At 42.2% G+C, this 20,787-nt stretch overlaps 1 protein-coding gene across 1 annotated transcript; it reads left to right on the top strand.

Annotated features, from left to right (window-relative positions):
- The first annotated feature begins 5,720 nt into the window (after window positions 1-5,720).
- Window positions 5,721-17,479, top strand: IYD (iodotyrosine deiodinase). Its single transcript, XM_082216738.1, has 5 exons — window positions 5,721-5,990; window positions 11,269-11,463; window positions 12,129-12,288; window positions 14,864-15,020; window positions 16,362-17,479. The coding sequence occupies exons 1-5, from the start codon at window positions 5,807-5,809 to the stop codon at window positions 16,542-16,544; spliced, it is 879 nt and encodes a 292-aa protein (XP_082072864.1). The 5' UTR covers window positions 5,721-5,806; the 3' UTR covers window positions 16,545-17,479.
- The last annotated feature ends 3,308 nt before the right edge of the window (window positions 17,480-20,787 follow it).

Below are 20,787 nucleotides of genomic sequence, written 5' to 3'. Positions count from 1 at the left end.
CCCCATATATGTTGGTAATGTGTAACTGGAAACTGAGATTTCTTCACTTCATCTGAGGATGTTAAATCTTCATGGAAGTGGTATACACGATTGCATTAAATGTTTAGCAGTTTAAGAAAAACATCTAGATAGCTTCATGCTAGCAAGGTAATGCTTTGCTGTGGTACATGGGAAGTACAGCTCTGTGACTCATGGGGTGAGAGCTCACCATCCTTTTTTAGGTGAGTGTGTTCGAAGGAAGGTGCAATGTTTTCACACCCTCTTGTGGCTGCCATGAAACATTACAGGTGTGTGCTTTTCGGAATTGTGATTGAAAACTGCAGATGTGGAAAGGAGGGGATGCTAAAGAGAGTCAAATTGCTGTATAAGAGACGCTGTTTCACTGTCACATGGAAAAAGAGACCATCTGCTACTAAGCTAATGAGAACAGAAGCCCTCAGATTACTTCCTTTCTTCACCCTGTTTACTGCTCTGTGATTCTATCGTGAAGAATTATCGTGCATTTAACAGGTGAAAATTGGAATGGATAATTGGATTCATAATTTTATGTTTTTTGGAAGGTGGAGGGGGAGGAGGCAGCAGATTTTTGGGTTCATTATTTGACCTCTCAGTTACTTGCCTGCCTTAGCATAGAAGTTATTTAATACAGAAGTTCCAGGTTTTCAAAATAACTTGCTAATTTAACTGTGCAATCCATGCTGTCGGGACAAGGTAGGATTGTTACTAAATCCCTTATACTAGCATAAATCCAGGTTATGATGGTGCAGTGGTGTAATGGCCAAAAGCCCTTTTAGTGTAACTTTCCTGAAATATACGGGAAGAAGTGGAAGGGATCGGGGTTCAGTTGGAGTGGATCAGCTGAGCAGCCAGCTAGATTCCGATCATATCTTCCACAATGACAGAAATGTGCCTCCTCTGCCGGTGCACACTTTAAACAGAAAAATAGCCTTTATGACTAATGTGCACCTGTTAAAACTGATGGAGAGGCCCCACCTCCAGCCACAATAGAGGATAGGATCCCAGTTAGCTCTGTAGCTAAATATGGCACAGCAGTAGCAGCAGCAAATAAGACCCACCCAAGGAACACAGTTCATATATCAAAATACAGAACAGCTGCAGCAGTATGGGCTACCTTATTTTCCTCCTAGATTTTGAAAACAGCACACAAGTAAGAAGGTTGTTGAAAGGGCGCATCACACAAATGCAGTGGTCGGAGACCCGCAACCTCGTGACTTGGTCTTGTGCATCACTGGCTCTAAGATATTATTACCAGGACCATCAATGTCTGAACATGAAGGAGCCCCAGCTTAACAGAAACCTCAGATTGTGTGAACATGGTCTAGGTTTGCTTTTGGGACGCCTAAAAACCTGCTCCCCACCTTGTCCGAAAGGTGCAGTACCTGGCTTGGGAGTGGCATAGGTCTATGTCAAGGTGTGATAGGACTTCATAACTGGTAGCTCAAGGTGGACACTTATACCACACACACACACACAAAAGTGGGAGGAAAGGTGAGTCACGTCATCAAAGAAGAGGAGAAAAGAAGACAATAAGTTGCATAACATTTGCATATGCTAATTTTTATATATTTATGCACATATGCATGCATGTTTAGAGAGAATTACTGCTGAGTTGCTGTCCATGCCCTGCGGCTCTCTGTTGATGGGTAACTTCAGGGCTACTGCTATCCCTCCATATGGTTCTTCGTCTTTAACCTGCACTTGAATATCTTCAAACGGAAGGCTCCTCTCTGAGCCCCTCAGATACAAGAGTGTCTCCGTAAAGCAGAAGACACGGCCACTCTACAGAACGATGAATGAAGCAACCATTCTCTTCTCCTTCTTTTCCCCCTTTAAAAGGAGTAGCAACAAGCAGTGCTTGAAGAGAGGAGGCCTCTGGGAAGCAAGTTTTCTGGGTCTCCTCCTGCTTTTAAGGATTTGAATTTGTTTAATTAACCCAAATGCTCTCTTTGGGAGCAATAAGAAAGAAAGAACCTTTGTAAAGCTCCATATATGGCATGTGCTTGCCTCTTAAGGCAAAGCATTATTGAAATCCCTTTAAGTTGGCATTTCTTCATTAACATTAATTTCTGATTCATTCCTAAGGTTAATGTTTAGGGATTAATCATCCAAGGTAAGGCTTTACAAGTGCAAGAACTCACCAGAGCTTAGCAATATGAGTGAAGATTCTCTGCAGAGGGGGAGAAAGAGGCAGCATAGAGTACATACCCAAATACACAGACACACACACAGAGAAGAATAGCCGTGGCTTTGAAGTGTCGATTCAAATCCTGTCTATTGCTGTTCAACCAACCTGTTACAACTGAACTAAGTGATACCCACTTTTCAAGTCTTTTACAAATGCATTCTTAACTGGCTACTTTTATTTTGAAGAAAAAGCAGCCATGGTGCCCTCTTCCAGAAAGTGTTGCTCCTCAACACCAACCCCTCCTTGGCTGCTGTTTGCTGCCCAAATTGCTGTGTGTAGCAACAAGCACTCTCAAGAGCAAGTCTCTCTCTCTCTCTCTCTCTCTCTCTGTGTGTGTGTGTGGGGGGGGGGGATTTTCAGCAAGGACCAGGATCAGCAGCACTTTCTGAATTAGAACCCCATGATTTTTTTTCCGTCTTCAAAACAAAAGTGGCCAGTTCAGAATTCTTTTTTAAAAGTATGGAGACAAGGCCACATGACAGAAAAAGATAAATTTAAGCACACTACGTAGATAGAGGCAGATACATATTTCTTATGTGGCTCACACATCACATTAAGCCATAGTTAATCAATGTGAATGGCCAGTGGGCTGAAATCATAAGCATTTTGTTCCTCCTCTGCTGCTGTGGAAGCAATCCATTGTTTGGCTCATCAAATCATCTAAACCTGGGCTTGCGATTGGCTTTCTTCAAACAAACCACAAGGAGAAGCCAAGCACTGTTTTTGATTTACTACTTGTGGTTTGTTTTGAGAAATGTGACATGAGAGCCAGCTCAGGGATGGCACATGCTCCACTCTTTGCCTGGAATTTCTAGCAATCCATTAATTTTTTGCCTCTGAAACACGAACTACTTCTGCTTCAATTCAGTGATCCTCTTCATGGGAAACAGGGGGCTCCTCCAAGCAACCTCTTTATCCATACTGATTTGCTTGCACAAAGCTTACTCAGTTCTTGGGATGTACGAATGTGCCTTAGTCTGTTCCAACATTCATTTGCACTTTTATCAGGTATTTTCTCTTCAACCTACAACCCCCAGAGTTCCCTGGGAAGAGGGATTGATTGTTGAACCACTCTATGAAGTCTAGCTTTACCCAACCCAGTGCTGGATTTACGTATTTACGAATAAGGTAAACAAGCTATAGCTTAGGGCCCCCTCTCTTGGGGGCCCCCAAAAAATTTAAAGGGAAAAAACTGGATATTCATTTCTAAAATATAAGATAAAAAACAAATAAAATAAAACCTACATACAGCTGTGTTTTGTGATGTGTAGGGTCCTATGATGTAAGTAATGGGCCCCACCTGCTAGCCTGCTCCCTAAAATATCACTGTTTTGCTCATTTCTATATATAGGGTGCCTACATTCTGCTTGTCAAATGGCTTAAGATACCTATTAGGTCCATAAATTACCCTATAGCATATATTCAACACAAAAAACAGAGAAAATTTGCTGTTGACAAAGGATAGCTGGACATATAAAGGGCCCCATTATCTTCTGTAGCTTAGGGCCTCATCAAACCTAAATTCGGCCCTGACCCAACCTCTGTCTTTTTCAGATGAACAATAGTTTAGGAACATTTACCAGTTTGTAACCAAGTAACGCTTTACTGCCTGTGCAACTTTTTCTGCCTGCTGTGTGGAAAAGCACGGAAAAGCATTGCAGGCTCAGGTTGTATATATGCGTAAACAAGCCATATATCATGAAGACACCACAGTCTCCACTGTGCCTCATTCACAAAAGGAAACCTTGAGGAAGCCCCTAGAACACCTGCTTGGAGGTTGGGGTGGTGTGCAATAATAATCTGCATTTTAAGGGAGATGCTCCGCAATATTTCAAACCATTTGTTTTTGCCTCTTCCTCACTACCAGCCCCCACAGGGGATCTTTGTTTGAATGTGTGTATGAGAATTTAATTAAACTTAGTCTAGTTTTAATAAATCAGGGCATTGCGGGAGTTTTGTGAGGTTGGAGAGCAATGTAACGCAATCGCTTCAAATAAAGGCTTGGTGTATGCTTTAGTAGAAAATATTAAAGAGTGGGAAAAGACTTACCAAATAAGATTTAATAGGAAAGGGATTTGCAAGCATTATGAGCTGTCTTCACTTTGCTTTGCACTCGAAAATTAAACACCACATTACCTCAGGGAAAGTAACTTTTAAGTTATCTGTGTGAGAAGTACAGTCAGGGACCCTCAGCTGACAAAGCCTCTTGGCTCCAGCTGATAAAGCGTCAAGGCGAGTTAAGCAGACGTGCAAATTCGGCAGCAAGGTGAGGAGGCCTGAATGCTCCACTCCGACCCTCCTCCTGACACTTAGATCAAGCAGGTCTTTTTTAAGAAAACCCAGCTTCTCAATAAAGTAACTTAACCTACAAAAAAACAATTATACAGGTAAAATGGCAGCAGGGGAATGGGAGCTTTCCAGGGTTTTGTACTGTCTGTCGCATAAGTCCCCGAAGGATAGAAGTCATGGCTGTGCCCAAGGTACTACAGATGGCGGCCATTTTGCACGTGTCCAACTGATGCATGATGGGGCAGGGGCGGGGCATAACAGGAGCATAACAGGGCATAATGGGGTGTAACAGGCTTCTGCGCACTCCACCAATGCATGTGGGAGCCAGGAATGGAACCCACATGCAATATGGTCCCCACTTTTATGAGTTCCTGACTATAGGAACAAGTTCATTCCCTTGAGGCCAAGGTAGCAGACCTGGAAAAGCTAAAAAAAGGCAGAGAGGTTGGTGGAGAGGTTCCCTTGAAACCTTCAAGGGCATTATAGCTGTGTCCTGTTCCCATGGTGATAGCTCCCCTGTTGTCAGGGAGAATGAGATGAACATGTAAACAGGGACCATGTAGAAGTAGGCATTGAGAATGCAAGGACGCAAGTAGTACTTCAGAGAGGCCAGAGCATCACAGGTCAAAACAAGTGCCAAACACACTTGAAGAAAGAGACTGTACACAAGTGTTTATTCACAAATTCTAGAAGCCTCTGAGCCAAGATGGATGAACTTGAGTGCTTGGTCTTAGAATATGACATTGATATACTAGGAAAAACAGAAACCTGGTGGAATGGAGAGAACCATTGAAACATCGATCTCTCCTTCCCCTATGCATGGCCTGCACTGTTGCAAATCTGCTCTGGAGCATTGGGGGAAACCCAGAACAGATTTAAGGCAGGCAGATGTAGGAAACTGGGAGTACATTCCATTGCACACAGAGAAATCCTTGCCCTGATGGAATGTTCTGCTTAGCGCTACACTGAATACAATCCTTTGTGTCTAACTCAATTCAGTTTTTAAATTTCGATATGTCAAAAAGTTGCTGAGCACTCTGAGTCAATTTTTTTTCAGAAAGGTCTAACTAACACTGGGCTAAAATAAATACTTCCAGCCTTTGGAAGGTATCCAGAAACTGCTGAAGGTTGAAGAGCAAGTGATTTGTGTAAACAGTTATGAAAGGTTCCTGGCTGCAGTGAGCCAAGAGAGCTGAACATTGCTCTTTTTCATTCAATGCGCCATTAGTTCCACCCCTTCTGTGCGTTTCAGTCTCGATCTCATCAAATCTCTCACTCTTTTGAAAGGGAAGCATTTGTTGAGTGCGGACTATGGCATTCTCTCCTCTAACTCCTGTCTTTGTAGCAATAATCTGTGTCTTGATTGTAATAATACTGAAAGGAAGCAGGAAGAGCAGCAAAAAAGAGCAGAGCAAAGCCAGCCAGAAGACAGAGTCTCGCCCGTGGGTGGATGAAGACTTAAAAGACAGCACCGATCTGCCTGTGGATGAAGAAGGTATGCAAGAGGAGGAAGAAAAAAGAGAATAGTTCAGCATTTGCATGCTGATGTTCCTCTAGTTTGGACAAAAAGAAAGATGTGATCCCAGGGTTAAGCCAATTTTTGGCTACTCACAGGTAAAGGTAAAGGGACCCCTGACCATTAGGTCCATTCGCAGATGACTCTGGGGTTGCTGCGCTCATCTCGCTTTATTGGCTGAGGGAGCTGGCGTACAGCTTCCGGGTCATGTAGCCAGCATGACTAAGCCACTTCTGGCGAACCAGAGCAGCGCACGGAAACGCCGTTTACCTTCCCGCCGGAGCGGTACCTATTTGTCTACTTGTACTTTGACGTGCTTTCGAACTGCTAGGTTGGCAGGAGCAGGGACCAAGCAATGGGAGTTCACCCCTTTGTGGGGATTCGAACTGCCGACCTTCTGATCGGCAAGCCCTAGGCTCTGTGGTTTAACCCACAGCGCCACCCGTACCCCTGCTCATAGTTAGGCAATGGCAAATCTGCCAGTTTTGATTTCTCTGAGCTTCTCATTTTTCCAGTCTGAAACAGATATGGAAATGTGGATTGTTGAAGTTCCCAGGAAGATCTGTCAGCATTTTTGTGCCCATTTCTACTAATATGCTATTTTTGTGTCTGCAGTTTTGCCAAATATATGCATATTTGCAAGCAATTTTCTCTAACATAATGCATTTTTGTTTACTTTCTTCACTAATAGCATGCCTTTGTATGCACAGTCTTCTCTAATAAATGCACTTTTGTACACATTATTTGGCTGGAGAAATGCAACCCACAATTTGGAGAAGTCTGCATTTTGAACAGCAGCTGAATTTGGGTACATATATTTATTTCAGGAAGGGTGAATTAGAAAGGTGGCTTGGGAGTCACCTGTGGCTCAAGAGCAGTAAAAACCCGTATCTTGGGGTGACGGAGAAAATTAGTGAGAGTTCCTAACTGTGTGCATTTCATTTGACATAGTGTTGCCAATGGGGTCCAAGAAAAGGACCCAAAAGTGGTAATTGCAGCATCTCTGTCTGTGGGGCCTCCTCTATGGCTGTATAGTGTATGTAGGTAGTGATGATTCTGAAAGAGAAAATAAGCAATGGTGATTATATGGGCTGTGAGGAACAAGATCTGTAACAGTAACACTATATGCGCCACCAATTGAAACTGATTCTACGTGACACTGATTAAACCACGTTAAAGAAATTTGCAGGGTTCATGAAAGAGGTTCCAGATCTAAGTACAGCTTCTGTGTATGTCTGGCCCTGGATGGATTGGGGATTTTCACTTCTTCCTCGACTTATAAAGAATGACAAAGAGTGGATAATTTTGCATTAAAGCTAACAGTTCAGTTGCAATCCTATAGTCACTTATCTGGAAGTAAGCCCCATTGAATTCAGCAGGACTTACTTCTGAGAAGCCATGTATAGAATTGCCTTGTAAGTCTGCCTAACATAGACCGTGAGCTTTCTAGATGGAGAGTATGTCAATTACATGTGCTATATGGTGTCTGCGATGCTGGTGATACTAAGTAGATTTTAAATAATTAACAGTGAGTGCCCTAATCCTTTCTAAACAAAAACAAAGGGAAGTGTCCGATGTGAAATAAGTCTCCATTTTTTATGTGTCACCTAACTGATTCTCTTTTTCTTCCATATCTCCTTTTGTTTTTTACTTCTCAGTCCATGGGCATAGCCAGGATTTATATTAGGGGGGCAGGCTTTATGTTGGGGGGGCAGAACCTCAGTTAGTTAAGTATTTTTATTGCTTTACTTGATTTAGGGTGGGGCAGCTGCCCCCCTCTGCCCCCCCGGCTATGCCCATGTCTCTGTCTAGGAATTTAAATGATCCAAATAAAAAATGTTGCCCTAAATATCCACCCTCAGATTAGAATACACTTTATAAGTAAAAGGTAATGGGCAAATCTCCAGTTGTGTGTGCTGTATAATGAACACACAACTGCAAAACATTCCTGAAGCCCTTTAGCATGGTCTCTCTCTCTCTCTCCCCACCTCTCTGACAAACACACACCACACACACACTTTGCTTCTTATCAACAGAACAGTAATTTCTGCTTGAGCTGCACTTGATTAAAGTCCAAGATCGCTGCCAGTCAAGCACCTTTTATCTCTAAGGAAATTAAAGCAGCTAAGCTAATACCTCTGTGAGAAAATAGTCTTTTATCCCCATGTTTGCAGTTGCAGGGCTCAAAATAACTCAGCACAATACCTTCTGTGCAGTGTTTTTGTGGAGCATAAGGAAAAACCATTCTGCTTGGGACAGTTTTTGGTCCTTTTTTGTGCCCACAGCAGGTGCCTGCCCATGGCGGACAGGTTGTCTGATCTGAGTGCAACAGGCATCTACACAATATTGTGCTTTAAACTGGGTTGCATGCACATGCTAATGTTTCTGACTGAGGACAGAAAGTGGAAGAGAAAGCTTTTTGAAATGAAATGTGTATTTTAGCCAATGAAGGTTTGTAGGAAATCCAAATGTAAGAAATGGGGGGGGGGGAGTTAATAACAGATTTAGGTTGGAGGGATGCAAAGTCCAATGTAAGCTTTATTTGTAAAAAGAAAAGAAAAGAAAAATGCTTAACATTTTGCACATCAACCACGTTAAAAGCTTTGTGGTGGATGAGTCAGGCAACCCACATGATGGAAACCTGCAGCCATCGTAGTCAGAGAAAATAAGCAGCTTCCACAACCAGGATTGTGGGATGTATACCATTCATTAGTGACATGGTAGGTTTGTTTTGATTTACTCAAAGTTTTATATCCAAGCTCTGTAGATTTCTCATAGAGCAGAGGAAGCCTAGGTAGGAACCCAGTAAAGGTTACAGCTTAGTATTTTATTTATAAAGTTCCTTTTAAATTAAGCATTAACTCACATTCTGAAAATAGTCCACGTCTGCTTGGAACATACACAAATAAACCTAGTAAAAAAAGGGGGAGGTATAGAAATTATCAATCTATTTATGAGACTTGATGGCATTCTTCTACAATTATTTTTCAAGAATAATAACAGTAGCAGTCTTGATAGTCAATCACCCATCTTTACAAACACCTTTCTCACTTCATGTCTTAACTGGAGATACATTAAGAAATGTGGTGTGGATATTCTGTTGCCAGGACAAAGTCCTCACTGGTGGTTTTGATAATACATTGCTGGGGAACCTATGGCCTTCCTGATGTTGCCAGACTCCAACTACCATAATTAATAATCACTGTCCATCCTGACTGAGACTGATGGGAGCTGAAGTCCAACTGCTTTGGGGGGAGAGAGCACAAGTTCGCTGTTCCTGCTATGTTGGATCAATGAAGATGTATCATGCGTCTATTGCTTCTTGGAATAACTCAAGATTCAGGAATAGGTTTAAAGCTAGATTAATCCAACACATAGAACTATATACACCATAGTTAGCACCAATATATTTCCAGAATGCCCTTAGGATTTGGCTCAGGAGATTCAGGACAATGGAAGGGTGTGTGAGTGAGAGACGTCAGAAACCAATGAAATCACATACCTCTAACCCAGCAGTCCATTATTTTGAGACCACTGAACTGCTTGGATGGAGTCGCTAGACTCACTTAATGGAGTGAGGTAGCAGTTTGGGAAAGGTTAAGAATGCTTCAAAGCAATTTTTGTGATTTTTGACTGCAGCTTAAGGAGACACTCTTTACCAGCTTCAGCAGCTCAATAGTTTTTTAAGTGGAAAAGGTGCAGAACATACTGTTTTAGCGTCACAAATGTCACTGCTGCAGGCCAAATGTTGTTCTCCTGTTTCAAACCTGTGTGCATTTTCTTCTTTTATATTATTATGAGAAAATGCCTACTTGAGAGTAAGTAAAGATGAATACAGTGGGACTTTGTATCTTTGTATCTGAAGAAGCGTGCATGCACACGAAAGCTTATACCCAGAACAAACTTAGTTGGTCTCTACGGTGCTACTGGACAATTTTTTAATTTTTTAATTTATTTTGACTGCGTCAGACCAACATGGCTACCTACCTGAATGAGTGAGACTTGTTTCCCAAGTAAACATATATAGGACCAAGCTGTACAACTCTGTTTATTGTGGCCATTTCAACTGATAATCACTTTGCAAACCAGAAAATAAGAAATGGAGATCTTTACACTTCCTTATTGCATCACAACAGGTCCAATTTGAACTTTAGACTAGTCAATATCAGCTACTAGTATTAAATTTGCATTATATGGGACATCCCTTTTCAGAATGGATTTTTAATGTCTTTTAAATAGCTTACACAGTAATGGAGATATCACTCTCATATTTACTGGGTTTGCAAGGGCACTGGAAAAAGTGTTTACAAAGCAGACCAGCTTTCATTGATTTTATAAGGTCAAATTATAACCATCCCACCACAATTTGTGTTATTAGAAAATATAACTCATGACACGTATTATTAGTAGCATTTTTTTATTTGTTCTTCTTCCTGGGACTCCAAAAATCATCACAACTCCCAAGCACTGCTCCTCCCACACAGTGACACACATTTGTCTCTGCAGAATCTCTACCTAATCTATATTCTTCCTGCAGAGCTACTTGTTACAAAAAAAGACAGAACTGCCAACCAAAATGGTGGGCTCTCGTCTTCTGCTGCTGTAATGTGAAGTTAAAGTTGCTCCCATGCCCTTACATCATCATGCTGTGTATTTATACATCTCTGCCATTACTGGTGGGGGCTATTAAATGCACCGTGCAATGCCATCAGAATGTGTAGGTTATTTTGATAGGCATTTTGGAGGGGTAGGGGAGCACTAGAGGCATAGAGGGGCAGTGACTCCATAGAATCATAAGAGTTGGACAGGACCTCATAGGTCATCAAATCTGGTTCTCATCTTGATGCAGTTGTCCCACCTTCCCCTGCTTGAAGACCTCCTTTTTCATAAGGTGTTCTGCCCAGAGTTCTCTTGCGCTCTTCCAGGGCTGTCTTTGCAATGAGCTGTGCTAGAGATTGTTTTTATCCATGGGAAACGTGTTGACTGACATTCCTGGGTTGTATCTGTTTCTATTTCTATTATGTATTTTGTGTGTAGTTTTGTGTTGTGAACTGCCCTGAGACCCACGGTTATACGGTATACAGATTTAATCAATCAATCAATCAATCAATCAATCAATAATGCTTTACATTTATATATATCAGAAAAACAAGTTTAATAATTTTCTCACAGCGAGTTAAGCAAATCTCTTCTGGAAAATAGGTAACTTTCTCCCCCTTTCTCCCCACTCTGCTTCTCTCCCCTTCTCCCCACTCAGATGATGGTGGTGAATGGCAAGGCTTAGATGACAACATTGCTCATGTCCCCTTTTCAACTGAGCGATATACTGAAGAAGACATGGTGAAGAGATCAAAGGCTTTCTACGAGCTTCTCAATAAGAGACGATCGGTACGGTTTATAAGTGACAAGCCGGTTCCAAAAGAGGTCATTGACAACGTGATTAAAACAGCAGGTACTACGCTGCCCGAATGGATTCCTTGGGAGTGACAAAAACGTTGGGCAGACATTCTAGTATCCCATTGGCTTTATGGTAAATGTGTTCAAGTGATATTATGAAATGATGTCTGCAATAGGAGTCATAGCAAAGAGGAGGAGGAGGGCACCCCTTTGTGTCAAAATTCACAGCTGACTTCAATATTCCTCAAAGGATCCCCTCCCAGCATTCTAACTGTGTACATGTTTTTTACATTATGCTGGTGTGATGGGAAGCTTTGCATGCAACCCGGGTAATGTGAGAAACCAAGGACCACACAGGAAGAGACACAGCCCAGAAACACTGGCATTAGATCACTGGCCCTGCAGCTGGACTGCAGCTGACCATTGGCTGTGCTGGTTGAGGCACATGGGATCTGGAGTCCAGTAACATCTGAATGGCCACAGGTTCCCCATCCTTGCTCTAGAGCCTAGAGTAGATCTAAACATCTCAGGCTGCATTTCAGCACTGGGTTGCAAAGTGTGTTATAAGAATTTGTTTCCTCTCCCCACAGACACCTTCCTTGCTCCCACATTACCCCTCCAATGAAAATCAAATAAATCATGGAATTTGAAGAACTAGGGTGAGATCTCCTGGGTGTCACAGCTTCCTTTAATATGAGCATTTATTTGATTTGATTAAAGGAACATCTCCCAGCGGGGCACACACGGAGCCTTGGACCTTTGTAGTAGTGCAAGATGCAGAAATAAAACACAAGATCCGGGAGATCATTGAAGATGAAGAAGAAATAAACTACAAAAAAAGGATGGGGGACAAATGGGTTAATGACCTGAAAAGATTGAGGTACCAATACCAGTGTGATACTGACTGCTCCAGGCAGCTTCTGTGGCTTAAATAGGTCTTTTATTATGCTTTTTGGAGAAGGCCTGGAATCAAAATGTGTGAGAGACAGGATATTGGACAGGATATTATAGATATAATTCAAGGTGCTGGTTTTAATTTTCAAATCTCCAAATGGTTATAGGAGCAGTATATGTCAGTGAGCACCTGAATCTTCTAGATTCCTCTTCCAAGACCCTCTTCTAATGTTCTAAAAGAACATTTTATTCTGGAAACAATGGAAACAGAGTATTTTTATTTCTATGTAGTCCAGACACAATCTAGATTTACTGCATTTTCTTTTTGCCCTGAGAAAGTGCCTCTTGAGAAAGTGGTTTCATTCCCAATGTAAACATTTGGTGCAGATAAATTCTGCATTATCCCACAATGAATCCATTGGAAAACAGATAAAAACTGATGTTTGTAGTCCTAGCAGAGTGTGTGTGTGCTCACATCTGCACAACGATGTCATGTGTAGGAGTATACTAAGGTCAAAATCACCACTTTTTCATTCACTGGGGCAAGTGCAGGGGCGAAAGGACATTGATAACCCAGAGTTGCCATATGTCTGGAATTTCCCAGACATAGCCAGGATTAGGTCGTCTGTAACAGCAACCTGGTGGAAATCGCTTAAATGTCTGGGGAAAATCCAGACATATGGCAACTCATGTCGGAAGTGCAGATTTTGGAGAATTTCCTAATCAAGCAGAGAGTTTTCAAACATGTATCAAGTAACCATATTCCACCCACGTGGATGGCAAGATCCAGAATAAATTCAGATTGAAAGCAGCATGTTGCGGATGAGCATGAATGATTCCAGAGTCAGGTAAACTACATTTTGGTGCTACAAATGGGTAAGTGTGCATACATAGCTCTTGTTTCTTAGATAGTGGCATAAAGTCCAAAAGGGTTTGGTATCTTCAGGTGTTCTTCTAAGCTTAGAATATGAGGACGGCCAACGGTACAAATGCGCTAGCTGTGCCCCATTGACCATCCATGAGTTGATGAACGGATGTCTGATCTGGGGAGCTCCCTGTACAGTGTAGAACCTTGGAAAATCAGAGAGACTCCATTGTGCAGGGAGCCTACATAAGTGAAGCTGACACTTCAGGCAGCATCCATTCAGCTCATAGAGGGTCACAGCAATGGGGCAGGCAGAGGATCCCTGTATCCCACTCACATATGGAATTACTGAATCAGAAAAATACTTGAAGAAGGCTGATGTCAGCATTTGTGAGCCTAAGCCTGATTTCAACAGTGGATTTACTTGCCAGTCACATATATTTTAATGGGACTTATCCATATATAAGTGGTTACAGGATCACAGTTCCCGTTCAATGTTTTATTTGTATGTGGCTGATTCCTCTTTTATTATTTTCAATAAATAACAGACACTATTGTTTGAAGAGCAGCATATATATTTTCTAAAAATTAGTAAATGCCAGGGATGTTAACTAATCTGAGAGATGGATTTTTTAGAAAAGCTTAGGCTGAAAGTTTCCAGATTAGATTAGGTTTTCAGTAAAGAACTTGGAGAGATTTGCTGCCCTTTAAAAGCAACTCACTTATTTCACTGTTTAAATATGTATTTCTAACACTCCATTCTTGCTTTCTGAAGCTGAAATAGAAAGCTCAAGGGAACGACTTCTAGCTGGAAAAGGGAACTTTTCTAATTTCATCAGACTTCAGGGTTCACTATGTAAATAGCATCAATCCATCACCATGTCTTTATTTTTTATTGAAAATGTTTATATCCCAACTTTCAGCCCATCAAGGCATCCTTGACACCCCCTACGATAGCTAAAAGCAATAAGAGCAAAATGTAACCTGTGGGTGGTCCAGTCCAAGACTCTGACCACACGCACATGCTTCTCCATAAAAGTCTGGCAGCTTAAACAGATGGAATATATATATTGTTGTGTGCACCCCAACCCGCAAGCAGTGAGAGACCCCAGAGATTCCAGCACTTACACAGGGTTTGGTTTCTTTGGAATGGATGTCACTGGATATCATGGTGTATTTCAGATACTGTATATGGTTTTGTTTTCGCAAGCATACAATCTGAGTATAAGATGGAAGGGCTTGTAGCATTAATACTCCAAAATATCTTGCTTCCTTGTGACATCCCATTTGTTTTTGTTTTGCTTTTAATGATATAGATTATAATAAGGTTACCAGATGTCCCCGTTTCCCAGGGACAGTTCCCGGATTTACAAATCAGTTCCCATACAAAATACATTGAAGTTGAAAATGTCCCCGGATTCATTGAAAAAAATCTGGTAACCTTAGATTATAACGCAGGACCTATATTGCAGATAGGGAAAACTACAACCAACCTACGCACATGTTTTAGAAGCAATTAGGACCAAAGATGAGGAGCAACCAGTTGCTAAATATTTTGATTCCAAAAAGCACAGACTGTCAGACTTATCAGATTAGAGCAAAGTGTTGTATATAGCCAGGGGAGGAAGGTTAGCCAATGCAAATATTTTATGTGGAGCTAAAGGTTAAATAACATTTTACAAATATCCTTTTCTAGGACAAACTGGATAAAAGAATACTTGGATGCAGCTCCCTACCTGATTCTTATTTTCAAGCAGGTGTATGGAAGGCTTCCAAATGGGAAAAAGAAAACCCACTACTACAATGAGATCAGTGTGTCTATTGCCTGCGGCATCCTCCTCGCTGCACTCCAGGTATGCTTGCAATTTGGGGAAAAGCAAGAGGTGGATGAAACGTAAGAAATGTGCAGCAGGTATTCAAGATAGTAGCCTGTAGGGAAGCCTCTCAGTAAATTGTGTTCTGGGTCACATTGGCTAAGGTGTGGAAGGCAGGGAAGGGCTTAAAAGGAAACAGACCACATTTCCAGGTATCCCAGATCAGGAAAAACACCACTGGGAGAACCCTAGGGTTATTTCCAGGCCATCTCTCTATTGAGCATTCATCCTGACTTGTTTGCAGAGAGGCTAGATATTGTGGCATCAAGCAATTCCCAATGCTTGTCATTTTCCTGAATGCAAAAGGTCCATGGAGGGGAGTGGCTTTGTTGCACAAGAGCATCAAGTCTAAAGTGCACAATCTGAATTTGTCAATTTAACAGTCTGGAAGTTCCCTAGGACTACCACACAGAGAAGCAGATGCTCAGGCACAACTGTTAGGTTAGCATAGGCTGCGGTGAAAGTTTGAGCAAAAACACACAGAGAAATACTGTGGTCTGTAACGTAAAGTATACATAAGTATATATTTAGATACGAGCCAGAGAAAGCTGAGCATGCCTAAGTCCCACTGGGGCTCCAATACTAAACATACTTAGGAGCATGGGAAGCTTATACTGAGTCAGATCCATTTAACTGCACCTGGGACCTCCAACATGCAAAGCACGGACCTATCCCTGAGCTACTGTGGCCCTTCTCCATTTATTCCAAAGTAAGTCTTTGGACCTGCATTTTAGTAAGCAGGCTTGTTAGAACATCAGCCTCAAGCATTTGACTGTGCTGTTTGTTTCAATGGGACCCAGCCCCCAGTCTTCAAATAAGGTTATGCACACCATTGCAAGTCACACTTGCTTCTCATCCTTCTTTTGTGGAGTTTATAAGAGGGTCACTTCAGCCTTATAACAATCCTTTAAGGTAGGCTAGGACTGGAGATAATGACACGGTTGAGGCTGCACAGTAAGCTGAGAGGAATTTAAAAACAACAACACTTTAAAACCCAGCTCTTCTGTGGCTACACCATGTGAGCTCATATGTGGTGAGCTAAAACATCTGCAAAAGCATGCTGTATGTCATCACGCATAACTTCTGGGTTATGGCTTGATGTTATGAGGAGCAGTTTCATGAGCTGCAGAGTTTTACCCCTTACATACAGGGAAGGGGAACCACCAAAATAACTATTATGTATAGCAAAAAGGAGAAAAGAGTCTAACAGATTTATTCATTTTTGTGAACATGTAAAGAAGGAAGTTTATAGAGCACAGATAAGGGAGGTGATAGATGCTGTGTTCCCAGAGTGTTCCAGTATTTCCTTTTCTTCTTTAGAATGTGGGTCTGGTGACGGTTACCTCTACACCCCTGAATTGCGGCCCACGCCTAAGGGTGCTGCTTGAGCGTCCAACAAATGAAAAGCTACTCTTGCTGTTACCTGTCGGCTACCCCAGAAAAGATGCTACTGTGCCAGACCTGACACGGAAACCACTGGAAGACATTATGGTGGTTGTATAAGCAAGGAGCAGTCAAGGAGACCCTTGAAAATGTGTTGCTGTCGAGATTTTTCTGCAAATTGTTTGCTTCCTTTGGCCAGTTGCATTGGGCACATTCAAGCGGGCAGGAGCCTCCTTGATAACAAGCTCGTGTGCATCCAGAATCACATGGAGAATGGTGCACGTACAAACCTGCTCACATGGAATTCACACAATTGTAAATGGGTGTGTATTTTGCACGTAGCATCCACCACAATTTCAAAAGTGTGGTAAAGTCCAAAGGAATCCACTTAGAGGAGGCAGCAGCATGTCTAAGTCAGTGCATATTCTATACACCTTTTCTGTCTTCTTAGCTACGTTTTATGTGTATCTCTGCAGTTGTTTAGTTCCAGATACCATCCAAGTTCCAATAATGACAACAGGTGCACTCGCTAATAACAGTAAGCAATCAGAATTAGTAAAGTGAGTATGGAGTAGTTAATTGATCAGTATTATTGATTACTCCAAGGGCAAATACGCAATGGCATTTCAATGACCTTCATCACTTTAATTTTCACAGTCCCCTGATCCAAATCGCATAATACCTTTTCTTAATATTTTGGTGATTTTGATTTGCATAGAATATGTATGTGTTAGGACAGTCAGTTCCCAGTCTTCAGCAATGCCCTCTGAATATGAATAAGGTTTCTATTGCTCAGTGCATCATCCTCTCTGCTTTTAGCTCTGAAGAGAAAGCTAATATTTACAGAGATAGTTTTAAGTGTCACTCACAGCTTCGTCTGGGGGCATGTGAAATCATCATAGGGAAGGGAGCTTCTGAGCTGAACGGCCATGAAAAAAGCATCTATAGCAACAACATTACCAAACCTGGTGGCCTCCAGATGTTTTGGATTACAACTAACATCAGTCTCAGCCTTTATAGCCAATGGCTAGGGTTGTGTGGGCACCGGCCCATAGGATGCACCTAGTTTTTTGGGGGGGAAATAAAGGAAAAAAAATTATTTCCCCCCCAGGTGCGGGGCTGGGGCGGGGGAAGCCCGAGCTTCCCCCGACCCCAGCCCCCAGAACAGGCTGCTATCTGCAAGCCGGATATTTCCTACACCACTGTTGTTTAAAGTTGGCAATACTCAGCCACATCTTATGAATTCAAAGATAGATGTTTTTGCTTTTATACTTCCTCCTAAAATAATATCTTTGATAAAATGAAACAATCAATATGTAATTATCTTACTTGTGTTAATTAAATCCTTTATGTTGCTTTTCTTTTTTAAAATTATTATTATGCTGTAACATTAACAACAATAAACAGTTCAAATGTTATGATGGTTGACCATTCTTTGTGTTAGGAAGTAGAGTCTCTCAAATGCTTCAGTTCAGGTTCATCTCTGGGTGTCTGTAATTATGGATCCTCCTGCCAAGCCCCAGAACTGTTGATGTGATCCACACAACTGTAAGGGATAAAGTGCATATACAGTCATACCTCAGGTTACAGATGCTTCAGGTTTTGTGTTTTCGGGTTGTGCACCATGCCGAACCCAAAAGTACCAGAACAGGTTACTTCTAGGTTTTGGTGCTCGTGCATGCACAGAAGCGCTAAATCACGCTTTGCGCATGCGCAGAAGTGCTGAATTGCGACCTGCGTGTGTGCAGACGTAGCGCTGCGGGTTGCGAACGTGCCTCCCGCACGGATCACGTTTGCAACCCAATCGTCCACTGTAATCTTTGGCCAAAAGACAACTATTTTAGGAGGATTTCTGTAAGTGGACTTGAAAAAGAAAATCTCTTCAGACGTCATGTTTCTCTGTAATGGCTTGCTGAACAAGGAAGAAATTGAAAATGCTGCACTAAGGAGAACATTGATTTTAACAACCATCCCAGCACAAATTCTCTAGCCACAATAGCAAGCCCAATGTGAATCCATCGTGATATATAGCAAGATGTAAGTGCCACAGTGATAAATGATTTCCATACTGTCAGGGGTTCAGGAGCAGAGACGCAGAGAAGGGAGGAAGCAGAGAGCGAGGGGGAGGAATCCGAAGGGAAAATGAGTGATGATGACGACCCGAGATCTCCAAGCCTAAGCAGTGAGTCAGAGGACTCCCAAAAGGGAGCCCCAGTGAGCAGAGCAAGGGGGGGATCCGGGGGGACACCCCAGGAGGAAGGGAACAGAGGAGATTCAGAGAGTAGCAGCTGGAAGTCGGGACCCACGCTCATAACTGAGAGCGGCAGCAGCTGGAAGTCGGGACCCACGCTCAAGACTGAGAGCAGCAGGGAGGAAGGTAGCCAGGCATCGGGTTCCGGAGGCTGTCAGCAGGAGGGAGGGCACGAGTCAGGGGTGGTCACGCCCTCCTCAGAGAGCGAGGCAACGGTTAAGAGGAAAGTAGAGAGTTGGGCGCGCGCGCCAAGTTCAAATGCAACGGAAGCTGGAGCAGTAAGCAGCCCGGAGAGTGAGCCAGGTCCCAAAGCCCGCCGCAAGGAGGCAGAAGGATCAGGGGGGTCAGCGTCAGAGGAGAGTAGAAGGGAGGAGGCCCAGGGGGGCAGAAGGACCCAGAGACGTAGGGAGAGGCGAAGGAGGTGGAGCAAGGCTAGGGTATTAAGCTGGTGTGCAAGAGGCGGGGACTCAGACGGGTCTTCGCCGACCTAGGGCAGAAGGTGTAGAGCTGCACGCTGCAGTTCGGAAATGAAACCTGTAACTTAATAAAGACTCTTATAAAGTGAACGCTGGCGGACTTGGTCCTATGTGAGCTGGGACTGGGTGGCAGCTCTGACACATACCATCAGAGAAATCTCCTGAAGAAGCATAAGCCTGCCTGCCATTAAAAATGTAGTCTCTCATTTAAAAAAAGTAAGAAGCTGCTGTGATGTCAATAATGAAGTATCTGGCACAGTTTAGACACAGTGAAATGAGGGCACCAGTAATTTTTGTTAAGGAGAGAGGAGGAATTCCTACCTGCATGTTGTAAACATCTTATATGCATACATATGGTTCCAAAACCAATTTTAAAATCATGACAGGCATGAGGCATAAATAACAGACATCAAATGCTAATTATTTCTGAAGTCTTAATGGAAAAGCTACACTGTTTCTCAGGACTAATCCTAGATATAGTGGCAGACCCTCCAAGGCTCCCTATTTTCCAGGGACTGCCAGATTTACAGAAGCCGACCCAGTTTCTGATTTGATCCCGGAATGTCCCTCTTTTCCTTAGGCTGTCCCTATTTTCATTGGAGAAACATTGGAGGGTATGGAGTCATCCAGCCCCCAAGCCATCTAAGGCAGCCCTGTATGGGGAAGATTGTAACATTTAATGTTTTACTATGTTTTTCTATATGCTGTTGAAGAGTATGTAGTAGGTTTTTCTGGTTGTTTCTTGTGAAACGTTTATGGAATTTGATGTAACTTTTAATTACTTAAATCACACTGAGACTTATGTGGAAGACAATTCATAAATTTAAACAAGTAAAATAAAATTCACATCATTTAATTTATCTTTTTAAATTACAGGCAAGGCCGTATAGAATTTACTGGACCCAAAAATGCAGCTGTGATGTTATCTCTAGACCACTAGGTGGCACAATTACTCTGCTTGAAATGTGCACTCTTTAATCTAGTTTATGACCTATCAAGCCAAATACAGCCCATCAACTAGGAATTATGACATGCCTAGTGCTTGACAACCATCCAGTTTTTGTGTGTGTGTTTTTTACGATTCCTAGGCAGGCACAAAACAGGAGCTTTATGAAGGTCCTATTCATAGGAGGGCACAATAAACAGGTAAGCTACTCTTTTCAGCTTGGTAAACCGCAAGTTGTACAGGTCTGCTTTAGATAAGCCAAGGCATTGTTTTGCTGTTACTTTTTCTAGGACTTTCTTTATTGTTTGGTGGTTTGGCAACAAAGTGAATGTAATTCCAGGAAATCATGCTTAATATTTCCAAGTGAACCACACAGAACTATTTATATTATAATCCTTTCCTTGTAGTTTATTGTGCAAAAGGAGGGTGTTGACTATCACTTCCTATATGGTTCGTTTATCATTTTGATTGTATCCTATGCTCCCTTGCTTATACTTTTCATTTGCAAAGTATTCTTATGCTAGTGAATGAGACTTTATATGTGAAGTTGAATCAGCAACCACTTTCACGTGGTTGTCAGTGGGTGTTACAGATTTACAATTAGAAGGAAATGAGACCTAGACTTTTTACTTCTAGTTAAACTCCATTCCTGTAAACCAGACACAGGCAAACTCGGCCCTCCAGATGTTT

This window comes from Podarcis vaucheri (assembly GCF_965113315.1).
Source record: "Podarcis vaucheri genome assembly, chromosome: 3".
Classification (NCBI taxonomy): Eukaryota; Metazoa; Chordata; class Lepidosauria; order Squamata; family Lacertidae; genus Podarcis; species Podarcis vaucheri.
This window is presented reverse-complemented; position numbering and strand designations above follow the sequence as displayed.